Genomic DNA, 21,508 nt, shown 5'->3' on the forward strand with positions numbered 1-21,508 from the left:
ATGCATTTGAAAAATAAATTTACACTATTTAAATAACCACGAATATTAAAATCTGATTAGTACAAGGAACAGTTGATGACACGCATATCATTTAGTTAATTGATATCTAAATATTGCATGTCATCAACTGTTCCTTGTACTAATCAGATCTTGATATTCGTGGTTATTTAAATAGTGTAAATTTCAAATGCATGGTATACAAACATGTATTATGAGCAATCGACATCACGTGATTGAAATGCGTAAGAATATTGATATTCAAAGACTATACGAATTACGACATAGATAGATAAATTATCAAGTCAAGATGAATACATAAGAATGCAACGTGCTTGGAAAAATTCCGCATTGTTCTTAATATTCTCAACGTATGCGCTAAGAATCACGCGACATAACAACAATGACGCCCTTAAACCAATTTGACACGCAATGTTGTTCGCCGCGCGGAACATCATTGATGCAATTTCAAAGTTAAGACACGTCAGATGTTTCCTCGATTGCACCGTTGCGTCAGTAAAATGGATCGCCGTCGGTCAGGTCGACCGTTCGCATTGAAGTAGAACCGATTGCGCGAATGATCGAGAGAAAGTTTGGTGAATTACGTTCCATTAGATTTTCCTGTTCGTGGTTGTAAATGTTAGTCGGACTTTCAAGTTTTAACGCCTTTGGTATTAGCGGTAGTTATCGTTGGTACTTGAGCGGGACTAATACTGTTGACATTTGAAATAGCCTCTACAATTCTGGAATTTTAGAAGTAGAAAATTTATGTTTTAGTAGAAGTAGAAAAGTTACGTTCAGTGATATATATTAGAAACGCTTGGCACTTCAATGTTATCCACATTAAATATGAAATTAACCCGCAGTCTGTTATGACGTTGCTCAAGGATGGAAATGACTTTTTCCCGAACAAGGCTCACGTTTTTTATTTCCCGAGGTTGAAATTCAATGTGAATAATTTTTTACCTTCGAGAAATAATTTCATAATTCTATTCGCGTCTGTCCTTCTTAAGATTTCCTAGATTTTAACGAAAATCATTGAGTTAAACATAATGACTGGAATAAAAATATACACTTTAAATTCCTCGCTTGGCATTCATTCAGATAAGGTATTGAATAAACATGACATAGACATAGAATAAACGTTTATATATCGCGTTCTCGCTTTCAATTAGCAAACACATTTGCACGTAGAAGCGAAAACATACCTGTTATTGCGTTCATCCTGAAATTAAATCTAAATAGTCAATAGGAACGAATTAATAGCGAGCTTATCAATTTTCCCAGACATTATTTGATGTCTACATCGAAGCGACAAAAAAGATCACGAACCAACGATGAAGCAATTTTTTAAGTACGTGATATATGCACGTTCTGCACGGCTAGCATTAAATTAACTGATGGAACAGAAGAACGATATGAAAAACTACACGAAAAAAAGCCTTGCACGCGCGAGAAATAGCGCGGGAAAGTAATTAGCGGTTACAGGTCACGCTGTCGTTCCTCGTCCGGGACGGGAGGGGATTCGATTAAAATCGCAGTGACGTGCCTGCGTATCAGAGTCAGGCTCAGTTTCCTTTCCGGCGTCTTTCAGAATGACAACGGCATCGTTGTCGCCGACGCGCGTCGAGATCTCGGCATCTCATTCTCGACTACCGTGGTAGTGACAGGTGCTTTATCAAGGTGAACTCTCGATATAATTATTTCTTACGAGTACACTTTCGCTGAGTGCTTCGTGTATTTGGAGTTAATTAGATAAATCCTAATTTACAATTCTGTCGTGAAATATTTCAAATTATTTGAAATCATGATTAAAAGGACTTCTTAGAAGCTTCTGCCATTAGTGTCATTTTGAAATATTGGCCATACACGGAAAGAATTTTCTCTTAAAACTTACCCTGAAAATCGTGGTAATTGTGAGACAACGTAAACCTTGAAGAATTTTACTATACTTTTGACAAAATTTACTAAAATTTTAATAAAATTTGGCAAAATTTTATAAATTTTACTATATTCCTAACAAAATTTACTAAAACTTTGCCCAATTTTATTGAAATTTTAGTAAATTTTCTTAAAAGTATGGTAAAATACTTCAAGGTTTACATTGTCTCACAATTACCACGATTTTCAGGGTAACTTTTAAGAGAAAATTCTCTCCGTGTAGGTACATTGGGAATAGCTCTCGTTAAAAAAAATTATCCAACACGAAAATTTTTTTTTCAATTTCAGGATTTTATCTTTAAAAGACGAACAGCGATTTAATAATTTATGCATTAATCACATGCATACATGCGCGGTGCATTAGTTCAAATGTAGTTATTAGAAAAAAAATTATCATAAGTACTAACCGCCAGACAATCGGACTTAAGAAAATCTGCCTCACAAAACTAGATTAGTGTAAGAGAATTAGCATTAAAGATTCACATACGGAAATAAACAACAGATAATATCAATATTTATGCCATTGTAATCTCTTACAATGTTATCTGATGTCAGTCGTGCTAAAAAAATTGTGATTTGTATCATCATCCGTTCAATATCCATCAAATAGCATAATTGAGTAATTCCCGCTTGCATTTAACTACCTTCCATGATTAAGTAACAGCTCGCTGATCAAGGCGAAATTAAATCCTCGCGTGATAATAGCATGTCATTGTTAAATCAGGTGTAGTGACGTGATTGAGATAAAATATGCGTGTTCGCATAATGACTCTTATGTATATATCTGTCAATTAATCGGGTCGATGTTCGTTCGAGTTTCATGTTAGTGAATGCCTGTAACGCGTACGCGCAAAGTGATTTATTATATTCGCTATGAGTAATGAAACATCGCGGTGGAGCAATAGCTTAATTAGCGCAATGGAAAGCACCGATTACTTTATGTGCGTGAAGTTAGCACTGCTATTATTTAAAAAAAAAATTGTGCTGAATTGTATTAGGTTTATGCTACATTGTGCCACAAAAATTAGTTCCATATGATAAAAAATAAGGCATAAAAAAATAATTCTTTTCGCCAGCACCGTCATTTTCACTTATCGACAAAATAAAAATTGTACTGGATACAATATTATGTATTGCATATTGTGCCGCAAAAAATTCAATCGTATTCCTTTTAAAAGAATTCCTCCACAAAAGAGTTCTCCCACAAAAGAAAAATAAATCATAGACCCCGCTTAAGAGTAAAGTGCTCTTAATATCACTGCGTTGCAAAAATCTCTAGTTGTGTTGACTTGTGCTACACCAGGACAACTCAGATATCCAATTCCGTACGTGGCCGACAATTACAACCATTAATTATAAACAAAAAATCCAAATACTTATTTTCGCATTCAAATTTTTTGTGTAAAATTAGTGTTTATAATTGTCGGCCACGCGGAATTGCATATCTGAGTTGTCCTAGCGTAGCACAAGTCAGCATAACTGAAGCTTTTTGCAACGCAGCGATATTAAGTGCCGTTTACTCTTGAATGCTTGTCTTTGCGTTCGGATTTTTGTCTATAATTAGTGTTTGTAATTGTCGGCCATGCACGGAATTGCATGTCTGGCGTTGTCCTGACGTAACACAAATCAGCACAACTGGAGATTTTTGCAACGTAACAATGTTAAGGTCAGTTTATTCTTGAACGCTCGAATTTTTTGTCTATAATTAGTTTTTGTAATTGTCGACCACGCACAGAATTGCATATTATATCTGAGATGTCTTGGCGTAGCACATGTTAATACAACTGGACATTTTTGCAACGCAGCGATATTAAGGATCCTTTACTTTTGAGCGGGGCCTACCATTTTTTATTTTTTTTTTTTTATGTAGAAGAACTGGAAGAAATACAATTAAAATTTTTGCGGCACAATACATAATGTTGTATCTAGCACAATTTTTATTTTGTCCGTAAGTCAAAATGGCAGTCCTAGCGAAAAAACTTTTTTTATTTTTACACTTTGTTTTTTAGCATATGGGATAATTTTTGCGGCACAATGTAGCATAAACCTAGCACAATTCAGCATAATCTTTCCTTTTTTTTTTTAAATAAAAATGGCAGACCTAACTTTACGCATATAATTACTTTACATTATCAATTTAAAGAAAATATGATATTTTGCTCATATATTGAAAGCTGTTTATCTTAGAGAGAATTTAATTAAATTTATTTATAAATTTCTTTGTTTTTTCTTTTATGAGAATACAGAACACCATCATTTATGATTTTTTAATTTGCAATTTTATAAATATTTTTGTTATCTTCAAATTAAAAACACAATTTTTAATTCATTGATTTTAGTAAAATCTGTGCAAAAACTTAAAATTAAAAATACGTACAAAACTAATTTTTGTAGAAACTTTTAATTAAAAAAACATATTTTTACTAAAATAACCTCTAATTTGTACACTGAGTTATTTTTTTATATTAATAAAAAGTAATAAGTGTTTATTAAAATGATAATAAATGATTAGTAGAAAATGTATATTAATAACAATTGTATATTAAAATTCGAAAGCCAATGAGTCTTCCGATTCAGGAAGCTACGATTAACCATTCATCGAATATGCAGTTAAGATGAAATATTATGCACCTTCGGACGTGACGACCTTGAGGTAGTAACCTTTCTTCTTGCACCTCGGTGATGATAAGTGGTTGGACGACGGGAAACGTCTCGATATAAACCGCCGATGCAACGACTCGCCGATCGTTTCGGCAACCTGTTTGAACAAGACAAAAGGATGTAAACTAACTGGTTTTGAGAATTTGACCGGTTTCATCGAAGATTTCTGTATAAGCTGACAGAACCACGTTATAGAATCAAACCAGAGGCTCAAAGTAGATTCTAGATATCGTTTCGGTTGCTAAGTTAAATTAAATGTTCTTTACCGTTTTCCAGCCAGTTCGAACAAGTAAGCCCTTTCTATTTTCTACTCTTACGAAAGATTACTAGTCGCTCGTCGCCCATGGCCAAGTATCATTACAAAGAGAAACAGAGAATTGACTGTTACATGTAATTATCGCAGTTACGATCCGTGTATTATTAAAACAATAAATCTTCGTAATTATAATTGTTGTACGCCAGTTGTATATTGTGCAACTTTGTACATTCAATGTGTTAGTATTTTCTCTAATTGTTATGAAACGAGAAGGGACAAATTTGGGAGGAGATCTTAGAGTCGAAGAACATAGATCATTTTTAATTGTTGTAACGAGCACTGTTGTTACTTTACTTCTACTTTATTTATTTTAAAAGAACAAGAATCTTTTTTGGCAATGTTAGAAACAATAGTTCAAATTTATTATAATGATATTATTAAAAAATTGTTGAAAAACAGAACAAATATATATTCTAATAAAACTTAAAATCGATATTGTTTTCGTTTTAAACCAATTATTTGCATGAAAAGTAGAAAATAATATATAAATATATATAAATAATAACAAAAATGATGGCAGTTAAACAACAAACATATAGATTCTGTCTATATTACAATCAATGAAAAATCAGTAAAATCAGTGAAAATACATTGACTTTCTCAGTGATATACTTTATCAGTAAAATAAATACTGAATCTTTCAGGTGACAATACACTAATTCTGAAGTCGAAATCACTAAAAGACAGTGAATACTCACTAATTATCACAGCTATAGTATACCACTACAAATCACTGACAATGAACACTGATTGCTATTTAGAGAATTGATGAAAGAAATACAAGGTAACATCGTTTAAATACTTACTAAAACATTCGCGGCTGAATTTTCGAATGTTCTCTGTATAATTCTATTAGTAAAATATTGATGTTTTTATTATGAGATCTATTTTCTAAAGAGATCTGATTTATTTAAGAACATTTTGATTACTGTACATGACAAATCAAATAAAATTGGATAAGATGTATAAATATAAGACGGTTTATACTATTGACAGATTAAGTGCACCTGTGAATGATCACTTTATCATTATAATTATTCCCATGTGTTCGTATAAAATAATTATTAAAATTTACATTTGTTATAATTAAAAAGTTAGTAATAATCGCTGGACAATTATAATGTAAAAGGATATAGATATTATTTGAAATTGTGAAAAAGTTATTGTTATTCTTTTTTTTTCACAACTAATAGTCGAGCTAATTAATCTTTCCTAACCGGTCATTTATTGTATCCACTCAGGCAAATATTCTATTTTGGACAGCGAATTGTGCCAACGAATGTTGTGTCAAAGTGTGTCAACGAATTTCACGGTAATAAATTCATGTTAAGGAACGCGCCTGGTTCGGTCTCCGTCTCTTAATAGGTGTATTGTATGGCCGGTCATAAACTGTCGCTTTGGGAGGCATCGCATCGCGTGCTACAAAGCAAGAGCAAGTGCTCTCCGACCGCGGCGGGCAGCGGTCATGCGTGCAGACGTAGCCGTTTGCACGTGTGACCGTATCGCACCCTCAGTTGGGAGATATGTGGCGCGGAATCTAGTTAGTACCCTTGTTGGCTTTATCTCCGTTATCTTCGTTTGACTCAGAGGTCGTGTTGCCAGATTAGAAGAGTCAGCCGCGCGCCGTCCCGCGATCGCGATAATTAGCAAAAATGAAATTTCGTATTTTCAACTTCCTGTATCTTCATATAATTTTAGCGTTTCAAATCGGAGTATAGAAGCTAAACTTCGCTTGTTTGATTGATTACGCTATTCCTATGCAGTAAATTTCTGTAAACAAATTTCAAGAGCAGATAAAATCTATGAATCATTATAATAAGAATACATTATATATTTATATAATTGACATTTGTAATCAGTAACAAATATGAGGTGTTATTAAATATAATCATAATAAAATGTTATATGTTCTTAGTGTGCGTGCTACTCTTGTAGCAGCGATTATTTTTCCCTCCGTTTAATCCGTAGCACGATCAAATCCGATAATTAAGCAAGAGAAACATCATCGGGCACAATGGAGCGCGGCATATTGCGGCAAACATTGATTGGATTGGTATGTAAGTATTCAAGTGGAATCGCGCCAACGTCGGGATTTATTCCCTCGTGAATAATCTCTGGATAACTCTTACGTGTAATCGCTTCTCAGGCAGTATTTTGATCATCGATTGTGGCCTCAATGAAGGATGGCCCACGCCGACTATACCGAAGTTCAACAACACCGACCCTTTAGAGGTGACAAACGACGAGATGACTTGGATCGTAAATTTTATGTACGTGGGAGTTGCCATCGGCTCGTTGGTACCTTTCGTACTGATGGACAATATCGGACGTAAGGGAACCTTGCTAGTCACTACAATACCAAAGATCATGGCGTGGATCTTCCTCGGAGTGTCCAACTCTGTACCGCTCATATACGCTGGACGGATCCTCGCGGGCATCGGATGTGGCATAACGTATGCTGTAATGCCGATGTATCTCGGCGAGATCAGCAGCAAGCGGACCAGAGGTCCTTTAGGTGCGATATTAACTATTTTGGATAAGTCGAAGCACAATATTAGCAATACAAAGATTTTTATGGCCGTATTAGCGAATTATCGTTTTAAATATAAATGTTAAAAATATTTATCCATTAATATTAAATATATTTATCTTAGAGATAATAACGATTGTCAATTACATTTACAGTTTGTAACTAGATGTCAGCAATTTTACATTTAATAGATACGATAAAAATTACCGTTAACGATCATTTATTTTGCAATTGTTGCTACACTGCTTAAAATTTTTGCTTAAACACGTTGTTCGCGATTAATTAATATTCTTAAAAGACATCACTGAATAAAACAAGGCCTTCAGGTACTTTAACGGCTGTTCTGCTCAACATCGGGATGTTACTCGCCTATGCGATCGGCCTGTGGATCAGTCGATTCGCGATGGCGATGATAAGCGTTTGTGCGCCGGTGATTTTTCTACTGGCTTTCATATGGTTACCCGAGAGCTCGGTGTTCCTCACGCGGAAGAATAGACTGGAACCCGCGGAGAAGACTCTTCAATGGGCGCTGGGTAAGGAGAACGTAGACGAAGAACTCGAGGAGATCAAAAGAATTGTGGAGTCCGAGGACCAGTGCAGCAAGCTGACTCTCCGAGAAATGTTCAAGGAGATTTTTACCAAGACGCAGAACAGGAGAGCCTTCCGAATCGCTCTGATACTATTGAGCGGGCTAGCATTGACCGGTGCAGCGCCTATACTCGCATTCCAGTCGTACATATACGAAGAGGCTGGTTTCGAGATCTCGATCAACGCCAGTATCATCATGTCTGGTGTCGCCATTGTCTTGGCTGGCATCGCGTGCGTGTCATTGGTGCGTCTCACAGGCAAGAGACTGTTACTACTGATTGCCGCACCGATTTGCGTGATATCCCTGGCGGTGCTAGCCATTTTCTTCCAGCTGCAGTCCAGCGGCTACGACGTCTCCAAATTCAAGTGGGTGCCCACGGTCTTTGTGATAATTTACGTGCTCGGCTTTGGATTCGGCCTTAATCCGATACCGCTGGCGTACATCGGCGAAATCTTCGGCGTTGAGGTCAAAGTAGCCGCTGCGGTGCTCATTGCTCTCTACTATGCTCTAAGCACCACTGCCGTTGTGAAGTTTTTTCAGGTACGCTGACGTCTGTGTAAGAATCGATTTTGTTTTCGTGAGCGCAGTAAGCGGGTTATTGACAGCAACGATCAGTTAAGAGGTTTAGCCAAAAAGGATTCTCTACTTCATAATAGTATTATACAGCACGATATGATATAACATCGGTTAATAGTTCTGACGGGAGGGCCAAAAAGAAGTCTTCTTTACTTCTAATAATGTTAAGAAATACTGTACATAATATGCAAATTGCATAATTTTAATGAGCGACCAATATTGTCTATTATTAAAAGGAGGCTACAAAAGTATTTTTGTAAATTAGATTTGCAATTTTATAATGACGTATTGGTTACTTGTAGAAAATTTTCTTCCTATAAACGTATATTTCCTTGATAAACGAAATGGCTCGTAACACGTTTAAGATATAACAAGAAAGAATTATTTCACAAAATTATACACCTCTTTTTTATTGTTTAATAGTAAGTAATGATATAATATAACAACAGAATTTTTTTTTTTGTATTGTGTTTGTAGGTGATGCAAGAGTCATACGGCACATTTGCACCATTATGGACGTTCTCCGCGATAACGTTTCTTATATGGATATTAATTTACTTATTTGTGCCTGAGACCGAAGGCAAAACCTTGGAAGAGATACAATTGGAATTGCGGAATAAAAAGTGACGTATATAGACAAATTACGTAAAAAAATCATAAACAGGTGTGGCATTATAAACAATCCAAAGATTGTTAGGTTCATATTTACAACACGTGAAATACGACTTGACTTAATTTTTATCAATATTGAAGATCTATTATAAAAAGATTAGAAAGATAACGTTCCTGTTAAGTTATGGTGATAGTTCGGTTTACATTCTTAAGATGTGTACTATCATTATAATGTATGCTCATGAATTCATAGGCACATGAATTAGCCAGCACTGTAGCTAATTATTCATCATACATGATAACATAGAAAAATGTAAAATACACATTAATGTAGCAAAATTTGAATATAGAAAAAATAGATAGCAAATTTTATTTTAAAAATAAAATTTATAGAAATAGTGAGCTAGTAAAATAATTCAAATAGAAAAGAAAATTTCGACTTTGCTTAAAAGAATTTTATTGATGTTAATTTATATTTTTACACGCAGACAACTTATATTTTTATATTCTGCAAATATATATGTATATATTTGATTCTACATATACATATTTTAATATAGATAATATGTAGGATTACAAAAATCATAAAGAGAAAATAAATATTTCTGTAATAAAATTATGAAAAATTATAAAAATAAAATATCATTGTTTTTATCGTTTCTGCAATTTTTAATTATCACTGGTATACATACTTCGTTGCTATATGATACTTTTCAATTTAATTTTTTCTCGAGCAATTGAATAAAAGATTTGAAACATTCAACGTACATGTTCATCTTTAATGATGTTTACAATTGTTAATAATTGTGCACTTAAAATCGTATTTAAAATCCAATTAGTTTTTTTCTTTTATTACATTTTTATGTCAAAAAGCTTTTTCCATTTAATCATTTATTCTATTTATGTGTTTTATATAAAGTTACAAAATCGCAACGTCGATAATGGCGTTTCGTAAATCGCATTTGAAGCTGGTGAAAGCACTAGGGAGAAACGACGCGAGGGAAAATCATTGGTCTTGTTTGATCGTAAAGCTCCAACTCCGCAAAGAGAATCATTTAGTAGAGATATCGTGTACGACGAGATTCGTATGTTCGATCGGACAAGTTAAGTTCTCATTAAAAACACATTTGCAACGTAAATTCGCTGGGCTTCACTTTTTAATCCTCCATCTTAAAAACTATTCCTTTAAATATTGTTAAATATATCTCGTTACGTATTACTAAATATTATCTTGACAAATTTATATTAGCAATGTATAAGTAAAAAAATAACTTTATTATATTCAATGTAGGTTTTTCATTTTATTTGAATATGTAATATTGGACATCGACGTCTAATTATACATATAATAAAAAATTAAACAAAATTTTTATATAAATGTACTTCTTGTTCAACTCTTTTTAGCAAGCAAGTTAAAAACTGCTTTTTTACAAAAACGATAATTAAAAAAAATTTTTTACTCTTTTTTTTTTCAAGATTTTTTACTTAAAATGAAGTTGAAATTTGTATTTAATTGTAGGACGAGAGAGAAACATGTTGTGAATATTTCCTAAAAATTTCAAGTCACTTGAATTAAAATTAAACGAGTTATCGCAGGAACAGTTTTGAAAAATGTTATTTTGAAAAAACGCGTTAAAATTTAAAATTTTACGAATAGTTTATACATTAATAAACACAGCGAGTTTCTTATTTTTAATCTGGTCTCTCTCTCTCTCTCTCTCTCTCTTTCTCTCTGAAGATCAAAATATGTGAAAAATATGAAAAAAGTAAAGTAATAATTGACTTTTTACCCAAAAACCCAAAAACGAATAGATCCTTTTAAAACTTTTACAATCTCGCTTTTTACACGTGTAAAATATTTCGATAAACTGTTCACTTTATTCATATAAAAGCTTAAGAAGATTTGAGTGCTAAAACGACAAAGTGGCTTATAAATTTTTCGACCACAGTCTATCCTTATACAGAAACCCGTCATACTTGCCTTCGATAAAAATGCAATATTTTCCGAAATCGGTCTTCTCGTCGTAAATTGTCGAGTGATTCTCTCGTATAACCATCTTGGCTACGCTGACGATGGCTCGTCAGCCTCGATATACGACGGAACATTGGTATAGGACGTGTACATTGGACGACACGTCTTGCATACGTCTGTTGGCATTTCTCACATACGTCCATATATGTGTATCGCTCATACGTATCGCTCATACGTATATTTACAATTATGCGGAAATGCATTTACCTATATGTGCATATATAATTGTTTATTCGCCGATATCCTCTCGCGTGATGTATTAGTCTGAACATGTGTGTTCTGAGTACACAAATGCGGATTTGAGCATGATTAGATTTAATATTTTAGTATGACAGTCACTATCTCATATCTCTGTGTAAAAGAGGATAAAAATATTCATCGTTATTACTATTGATAATATTGATTTTATCTTCATAACGCTGAAACTATGAGTCGAATATAAAAAGATAGATAAGTGAAATAATAAAAAGTAAAAGTTACTCTCTGATAATTGTCTCTTATTCATTTTTTTTTTTTTTTTAATATAATATGTTATTAAATCTTTTTTTAAATACATATTATCTTACATTTTAAAAAGTATCGTCACATAGTAAAAAAAATCTGTAAAATTAAATTTACATGATTTTTCTATCTATTGTTTTCTTTATTAATAATTTGATATTTTTAACGTGATAATTTTAGTACCTTGAGCGAGTGTTTAATTAAACATTATTTAAATCACCTTTATGAACAGGTGGAAAGGTAAAGGTTCTGTAAAAGAATTACAGAATGAAAGAAGAGAAAGAAAGAATAAAATATATACTCTTCAAATTTTGAGTGTGATGTGATAATGAATTGGCGTGTAAGCGTAATAAGCATAATAAGGCTGAGTACTACGAGATTGAGCAAGGCTGTAGGTGTAAATGTTGTCCATTGACCCCATACGTTCCATATACCCTGATCTTATGAGCCATCAGTATGACTTGACCCTGTTGGGCTGTTCTACGTACATATCTACTGATATATATCCATACGTACTGGTACCTTGCCCTATGTAAGGGTGTACGTTCAGCCCAAGTATGTGCATTAGTGCTATATGCGTGTGTATTTGTGCTCCGTTACACACACACACACACACGCACGCATGTACACTTATAACTGACAGGTATATGCATCTACATATGTATATATGAGAAGATAGTGTGCGAGAGAAGAGAGAGAGAGAGAGAGAGAAAGAGAGAGAGAGAGAGAGAGAGAGGGAGCACTGATCCTTCGATAGTATGCGTTGTATCGCGGGTACGACCCCTCGTATAAGCCGAGATCAAGATTGATAGGCCACGAGTCGCAACACATACGGGGCATCCACTTAGCGGTGCATTATCCGAATGAGAATGTGTACTGGCTGGATCTTACCTAATGCGACGCCCGCAATCCCGGTAATGGCGACCGCTTTGGCCGTCGCGCGCGGCGATCTTCTCCAATCGATAATACCACGCGCGCGTGCGTGTATGCGTGTTTATATATATGTACACTAAGCTAACGCGCGATTATTTCGCGCCTGTCGGACGAGCGCGGAAGGAATTGCTCTCGTGACCTTGCCAAGGATAAGTTAATGGAAATTAACCGAATGAAGACGCGTGCGTGTCTTCGAGGCGAACACCTCCTATTTACGCTTACGTAAAACAAAATTGTGCGTCCAGCCGGGTTTTTTTCCACATTACTTGATTGCAAATGTGATTTTAAATTCCAGCGCATGACTTTTCCTCCTTCGAGCTCTGTCTCTCGCTGCGCGATTGAAAAAGCGCACGCTGGTGGAAAAGTTCGCGTTTAAAATAAAGAAAAGGAAAAAAGAGGCTACGAGGGGGCATTGAGAAAAGAGGAAGTTTAAAATGGAATTTTCCGGAAAGAACATATTAGAGAGAATACACACTTTGGCATGTGGCAAAATGTTTTTGCTAATGGCACTGCCGCGCAAAACTAAAAAATTATACGCTTTTTCAGGAGGTTATTATTATTAAATTGCAGCTGTGTACGCGACTTGTGTGCATAAGTATACGCGCTTGTGAAAAGGATGTTCCGCGAGTAGTAATACCGCGTAAAAATATTTTCCAACAAGACACAAAATAGTGCACAATATTAATACCTCCTCATGACATTGCATTACGTTTAAAAGCGATTTAGAGAGAATTCTTGTTTTAATAAAATTATTTATTATTAATCATCATATATAAATAGCGTATAATAGTGTTCCAAAATAAGCGCAAAATGCTTCATATAATATTTTAGGAATTATCATTATTATTTCAGTATGACATGAAAAATGAATTGGATAATGCGACACTCTTTACCAATTATAAAAATTTCATTGTAATAGTCGCCGACTTTATCATAAAAAATTGCAAACCCACGACATTGTTATAATGTTTTTTTTTTTTAATTGATGCCACTTTAGTTTGTTACATAAAATAATTGGAAAATGAGAAACAAAGATTGAGCATTTACTACTTCACGCTGAGATAAGTAGATTACAGGTAGCGATAACGTCTACTTATGTGATATTAATACATTCCGGTATGCAGTATTTATTACAGTATTGAATAATTTATAATCTGATTGCAAAATTTATACTTGCATGCTTTTCACAAATTTACGCAATTATCCTGTAATCTAATGCATGCTTGTTGTTAACAGCGAAAGCAAACGCACATAATACAAAAACGAATTACCGCATGATGCAGGCATTTATTATTATATAATTTTACACAATAATTTTTAACATGATTCATCCGAATTCTTTGACTGTGAAATAACTGACTGCGTTTAATCGGCGTCAGACACATTTCGGTTTTTTGCAATAATTTTGTGATCTATTACAACTTGCTTAACTGCAGAATACAGAAAACAATACGGTGAATTATTTTTAATGAAACATAATAAACAATTTACAATACATATAATTAACACATTAATTTACACAATCTAATAGCATTTGAAAGTTATCTAGCAATTTTCGTGGAAATCTTATTAAACTTAGTATTTTTAAAAAATTCGTACGCTTTTAAAAAATAATATGACTAAAATATTTGAAATATTGCTAAAATTTATAAAGTTTTGAAGTTACAAATACTTTTTTTAGTTTTTACAATTTTCTAATATTACAAAATCATTTTATAAGAACAGCGTAAGATTTTATTCAATGTTTCCTGACCCCGTCGATTTCTTTTTAATACGGTGGCAAAATACGGTTACCATCTTTATACGAGTCATAACTTTCAATTTCTCTATATGAGTATATAATAACTTAAGCGTGGTAAATTGGACGGAAAGAAATTTGATGTTAAGAGACAACATGACATGTGATTTCACTTATCCTCGCGCCTACTTGCGGAATAAGTGGATCACCTTGTCTCATCCGTTTTCGTGCGTCGGATATAAGACCGTAATCGCGGTTGATATATCGCCGCGATCGCTCTTCATTATCGTCGAATGTGTCCTGCAAGCTTATACGGTATGTAGGTACGTTTCGCAAAACGACGTAACTTTACCGGTGGTGGCGAAGTGGCTTAACAAGGCGCACTCGCGCACCGGACGAATTACGGTTCTTGCGTATTTCGGCGGAAGCATATGGATCGTGTATTACATAAACGTATGTGCCATCCAAAACCGGATCCAGAACCGAGCGAGCGAGCGAGCGCAACTAAACATGAATGAACAACTTGCTTCCGCCAGGCATCGTTCGTGTTCATTGAAGCACGTCAAATCGTATTCGTTCGCCAGCTTAGTCAAGATTAAAAATTTGCGCGCGATTTTGTAATTTTTAACAAGGAAATTATCTGATAATGGCGTGCGTGAAAAACGTAATCAGAAAACGAATAAGAAGAATTTAAAAAATTTCAAATGTTGTAGACGCGCCATGCGCCACAAGTTTAACAAATGCAGTTAGTCGCGAAAAGAAAAGTGATTCTTTTAAAATCTAGGAGAGAAAGGCACGTCCTTGTGCATTCGTCAAAAAGCCGAGGTAAAAGCCGGGCAATGGAAACTTTAGAATCCTCACAATGCGCAGATTTCGACTGGTTAATTCAACGGAAGTGGCAGCCAAGTGCGTGCGAACGAGGAGTCGTTTTAATCCCACCGCGCGCGCGCGCGCGGCTACGGTAGGGTTAAATTCACCAGTTTTTCGTCGCCTTCTTCCATTCACGCGCGCCAGGCTCTGTCCTTTGTACTCCCGTTCGTTCGCGTCGCGAAACGTGAATCGGCGCGGCGCCGACGACGGGCGGGTAAAAAGGCCGCTCATGCGGCGACAAAGCGCGCGCGTGCCTCTCGCACCTCGCGTGACGTGAAACGCGTCGGCGGGCGAATTATCCGCTGTAGCAGATCAAACGGTCTCTCCCAGGGAAACGGGAAGCCCTTCACGGCCCTTTGGCTCGCGCCGTAAAGCGCGACTAAAAAAGGCCCCGCTGTCCCTTCGAGCGTCGTGAATTTATCCCTCCGGTGCGGTGATCAGCGTGCCAGTGCCGTCGGCGAAACGACGTTAAAATCGATCGAGCGTGGACACCGTCCACCTGACTGCTCGGCGACATATAAATCAAAGCGCTCACGTGTTAATAAGAAGAGAAACTGCGGACGCAGACCGGACACCAAAGACCGGTATGCATCGGTGCGTGGCGGATTTGATAAAAGTATTAAATCAAAGCCGCCCGTTCTATTATAATGCTGATATATTAGGCGTTTAATTCAACATTAGTTTTTTCATTATCCGAACTTGCGTGTTTCCCAATGGAGAAACCTTGTGCGTTTAGTGCAGAGCAATGTAGGTTTTTCTCATTTTTATCGATACGAAAGAATCTTACGTGTTTGTTCGTATATTTTTCATATAAATATGCTAACATTTAACATACAATTTTTATTAAATGTTTATGCAATATTTGGATACACTTATCCGTACGTTATGTTAAAAATTATAATAACGTTACTGTACACTTGTAATCAAATTTAATCGAGAGTCGTAGGTACTATATAGGAATACGCGAATGAAATTTGCGATTATAGCACAATAATACTACTCGCATTACATTAGTACGAGCACAAGTCGGGATCACGAAATAGAAAAACGCGGCATCTACGGCCAAGATAAACGTCCAAAGTACTGGGGGGGGCGGCGAACGAAGTGTTCTCGAAAGAGTTCGCATGAAATTGAATTGATACGGTTTACAGTGCCAGCGGGTAAGCGGATTCCCGCGGCCACGGTATCGTATCGATGTTAAAACAATGTTAAATCGCTCGAGTCTGACTTCGTCCGCCTGGCTGCTCATCGCAATCATCCTTCCCGGAACGCGAGAGGCCGTTGGTGAAGGGTAGCTCGAGGTAAGTGCCGGCCGCCCGGGAAAAAAGGGGACGGAAAAATAGAGAGGGCCGGGAAGGAAAATTATATTTACCTTACGTGGAGCTCCTTTGAGACAATCTTCACGGTAGAAAGTAAAAGGGGAACGAGCGAACGGCGCGCCAACGATTGAGGATAATATAATAATGCGCCAGAGTCATTTACGAGACGACGACTCGATGGGACATTCTCGAGAGAATCACAACGTCTCACGGAGAACCAATCGGCGAAGTGTCATCGAATTGCAGCGGCACGGAGATTTGGATTTCCTTCGTGATCGGCTGCTGACGTCGTGACGATCGATTCTGACTTCTTCGGTTGCTCCATCGGCCGTGGTAAATGGTCCGTCATCAGACAGACGTAAGAGCAAAAATCGCAACCTTATTGATGACGAGGAATACAGTATGTAAAAAGAGGAGCGACAAAAACAAAAGTATATCTTTGATGCATTCTCAGACCGGTCGCTCCAACGCAGTCAATTACGAATTATGAATAATCATCCGGAACAAGTAAAGATAAAAAAAATAAGCAGGTATTTAACGTATTTATGGCGTATCGCGAACTCCACAAAATGATAATTGAGTAGTAAACAATAGAACGCGATAGAAAATTCATATCTCACCAATGTTAGGATGAATTATAAAATACTGTGAATTCTTTCGAAATGTTTTATTAATATTGCAAAAACAAATTAGAGAGGAAAGAAATCAAGGAAGAGAGAGAGAGAGAGAGAGAGAGAGAGAGAGGCAGAGAGAAGGACAAAGAACAGTGGAAGGAACAAGAAACGTATTAAGGTAATCCTTTATTGTCAACATACCTGATCCCGTGTTTGTCGGAGACGCGTTTCAATGCCTCTCTTCATTACATTACGCGTACGCGTGAGATACTATAGACATGGATTATGACGAGAAAACGCGCACTGCATTTTAAAGCGCCGTTAAAAAGTTTCCGCGAGACTCGTTTTAGCAGATTCTGATGAAAGTCATTAACATTTTCATGTTTTTATTAGTTTAGCCAAAGTAATATTCTAACGCTATTGTTAGCGGCAATGCTTTTGCCTCTATTACATTGTTAGCCCCATGGATTATTTTAATGCCTCTCTCTGCTGTAACATTTGTATCAAATACATCGCCATATATAGCGATTTTAAATTGAATTTTGTTAAATTAAATTTTCATCTGTGATAATACTCACAGCGTTTGAGATGTGACGAAAATAATAATAAATAGCAGTAAGAGTAATAGTAATAGCGATAAAAAAAAGGAAAAAAAAAACTTGTAATTATTTGACATACGAGCGAGATGCTGCACAAAAGTTTCGAGGTCTGTAATAGGCGGTAACGGTTACGGTAATAATTGTGGTGGCAAAAGAATGCGTTCGATCAGGTGTTAGCTCTTGCCGGTTTTACTGCTCGCGCGATACAATGTGATTATGACATTTAGGTTAATGACTCCGGCAATTTAATAACTCGGCGTATTACTCTCGTCCTACGTCCACTCTCCATCTCCGCGAGGTTACGATCGATCGCCGTCTGGCCAGCACTCTCCTCCCCACCCTACCTACGTGATACACGATGAAATTTCATCTCGGGCTTTACGCCATACTGCCAAATAGTACGATCCGACAACAAGTTTACGCATGGTTTTATAGCGCACGCTTGCTTGCCCGGGCTTGACCGGAAATATTCATCGACTTCTCGCGTGTCAAGCTGTCGAGGGACTTAGCGCAATCGATCTCGCAAAGTATATATTTTTCGAAGTAATCTTATAAAACGGCAAACAGATGTGATCGCTGATCACGTCAAATGCAAAAGGGATTCCAGGTGCAAGCACCGCGCGGAAGCGCATTTTTGCATGAAACCATTAAGCAGATACTGCGAATTCCACGCGAGTAATTTCGCCGCGAGAGTAATTCCGCCGTTTTTATCACTCTCGGCGAACCCATTTTCGCTCGGGCATACAAATGGGCTACGTTCGATGGATTAATCGCGTGTCAGAAGGCGGCGTGACTTCAACGGTAAATTCGACTTCGCTGTTCGACTTGGACTTGGAAACTGATAAATGATATGTCATAGAATTATACGAAAATTTATGAACTGGCGGACGTTATGCGTCATTTGACCAAACGCCAAAGATTCAGTCTGAGATATTATTTGCATATAAACGCAAAATCGGTAATACGAATTCGATATTATTGAAATTTTGGGTCGAAAGATGCTCGTTAATGAGATACACTAAAATGAATATTGTAAAAGTTCTGTTATTCCTACATATAAAACTTTTTTTCTAGCTATAATATGTACAACATGATATTTCTCTAAAGTATAGAAAATGCAGTCCGTCCATGGAACCGTCAATCGATGGCCGTGGACTTTCGACGCATTTTTTTGTAATAGAGAGGTAAACGCAACTTGCACCGCTCATTAGCGCTTTTGTGCACGGTGCTGTTGTGAGTAGCCCTTCCAATAGTCTTTTTGGCGAACCGCGTATTTTTTTTCTTTCCATTTTTTTTCACAAAGCATGAGAGAGGGAGGGAATGAACAAAGAGTAGAAGTGCAGTGGGTTCCGCGATACATATAATCTCGGAAGTATTTATTGTGTTACAAATTTCTCGATGCGCTATTCGACGAGCATCGCCGTCGCCCCATGCTTTTTCATAGCAAACGCTGACGAGAGCCAGTCCGAAAGAGAAAGAACAGAGAAGAGACAGAGAGAGAGAGAGAGAGAGAGCTCGGTAATTTCGCCAGTATTTTCTATTTCATATCGGCGCGTTATTTCACGAAACTCACCGGCGGCGTCGGCATTCGCGAAAGCCGGAGATTGCAAAATTCAAAGCGCTATCGCGGTATCTAATTTCGCGCTTTTCCGCTCGCGCACACACATATTCTAATCGTCCGTTTTTTCTCTTTCGTGTTTCTTTTTATGCTCCCCGTGTATTACGCCGTTCGCGACACCGCGCCATTACTGTGGATTAAAGTGCTCTTCTCAAACCGATACGTAAAGCATGTAAAGCTAATATTACGGCGTATAATATCATGATGTATGACCACGGATGACGCAGGAATGTCTCACTGAGATGTCACCATCGGGAGTAAAGTACATACGTATATACTTGTTTTTCTGTTTTTTTTTCTTTTTTATACAGAGTATTCGTATATATTCACCGCTTGAGAAAAAGATATTGTATATGGATTAGGATATGGTTCACTTGCGCTGAACTTGTTTGTTATCATTCGTAAATAATGCCGCGTACCATTATAAATTGCAGTCAAAAACAAACAGGCAGCGTTATCGATATTCATTTGTAATGTTTTATCATGATGCATAGACGTACTGCGCCGCGCATTATTTACAATCCAATTGCGCAAAAAACAACCGGTGTATTTCACCGATGAATAATTGGTGTGCTCGGCGCAATCGTCTCGATATCCGTCTCAGCCTCCTCGATAATATCCGCCAGCGGCATTTGTGAACACGACTAATAAAAAGTGTGTGTGTGTGTGTGTGTGTGTGTGTCGCTAAAGCAGATCGATATAAACCAAGCGAAATAAGATCCAATGATCAGCCGCAGAACAGTCATGATAAATGCCGGCGGGCGAAACAAGAATTTCAATTTGCACCGCGCACGTGACCAGGGTGCCGACTAACGAAAATTCCACATTTCCTCCATGGCTCTCCCTCAGCGTGGACAAACTCGCGACCAGTGGAACACGTACGTAATATCTGCGACTTCCGGTGTTTTTACCATCCCCCGGTGCTGTCCGCGACTGAAAATTCAGAGATGACTTTCATTTATGATTCGCGCTTAACATTGTCATGATCTTCACCGCACATACTCGTCCGTACTCATCAGAAGTTGCATACAATGTTTCTATTCAAGAGACGATAGTGTTGATTTAACGCAGTTTTCAACGTCCCGGCTCTCTATACGTGCAAACTTCCACTTGTCAAAGAAAATGAACATTTTGAGTTGGAACATTATGTCATATGATTATGGAAATTTTAAAAAGTTTGGTTTTTTTAATTAGAATTCTTTTAAACATAACATTAAAAGATTTTTAATTTACCTCATTCTTTGATTATGTATATGTATATTATTTAAGTAATTAGGTTATATGAAAAATAACTTGCCATCGTTATACTAATTACAATAAAACAATGATAAAAGACAAAAATATAAAACTGATAAAAAACAAAAATAATGGTACTAAATACATATATAAATATATTAAAAAGTACTAAATATACTAAATGCTAATTCTGATAACATGATAATATATATACACAGTATGTCCAGCACCCGACGATTCAGAAGAAAAGAAAATAATGTCAAAAATTGTGGTTTTTATGGTTACTTAATCAAAATACATTTTTTTCTGAATCAACCGCTAGAAATAATTGTAAAATTTTTTTGAAGTATTTTCCGTGTAATCTCATTCCGGAATGGATTTTAAAATGATGGTTGAAACATTTTGAATATCAAAAATCGAATCATAGCGTTGGCCTTTCATTTGCATTCTGAATTTTGAGGAAAAACAAGAAGTCGTATAATACTCAAATTCGACAAATACCCGACGAATAATAAAAGTGTATTATATTTTTAAACCGACAGGTCTTGCATCTTCGATTTGTGCATTCGATGCTGCGTACAATATAATGTAACTGCTGAGAATAAAAAGTACAGTTTAAAAATGAATGTTACGAGACAATGATACAAATGATATATTTTAACTTTTTATAATTAGAATTCTTTTAAAAATGAAACACAGTAATAAGATTTCAAATTTATTTTTGTATTATGCGTACGTATTATTTAAGTAATTAGATTAGAACAGTTGCCTTTGTCCTACTGACTTAAATAATAAAATAATGATATAAAAGATTAAACATGTATAA

The 21,508-nt window shown here is 36.1% G+C and overlaps 2 protein-coding genes across 10 annotated transcripts in view; both read left to right on the top strand.

The window, feature by feature from the left end:
* The window catches only part of LOC105838939 (glutamate receptor 1), a 225,470-nt gene that overhangs the window by 153,732 nt on the left and 50,230 nt on the right, over positions 1-21,508 (top strand). The gene's annotated exons all lie outside the window — the stretch shown is intronic.
* LOC105838940 (facilitated trehalose transporter Tret1-2 homolog) lies at positions 249-9,580 on the top strand. 6 transcript variants are annotated; one of them, XM_012684889.3, is made up of 6 exons: positions 249-1,680; positions 2,227-2,394; positions 6,884-6,972; positions 7,062-7,430; positions 7,772-8,574; positions 9,088-9,580. In XM_012684889.3, exons 3-6 carry the CDS (start codon positions 6,930-6,932, stop codon positions 9,235-9,237), a joined length of 1,365 nt encoding a protein of 454 aa, XP_012540343.1. In that variant the 5' UTR covers positions 249-1,680; positions 2,227-2,394; positions 6,884-6,929; the 3' UTR covers positions 9,238-9,580. The 6 variants fall into 6 exon arrangements, with proteins under 6 accessions (XP_012540343.1, XP_036138857.1, XP_012540342.1 ...); XM_036282964.1 differs by lacking the exon at positions 2,227-2,394 and having other exon boundaries at positions 5,560-6,972; XM_012684888.3 differs by lacking the exon at positions 2,227-2,394 and having other exon boundaries at positions 6,831-6,972.

This window comes from Monomorium pharaonis, chromosome 2 (genome assembly GCF_013373865.1).
Source record: "Monomorium pharaonis isolate MP-MQ-018 chromosome 2, ASM1337386v2, whole genome shotgun sequence".
Classification (NCBI taxonomy): Eukaryota; Metazoa; Arthropoda; class Insecta; order Hymenoptera; family Formicidae; genus Monomorium; species Monomorium pharaonis.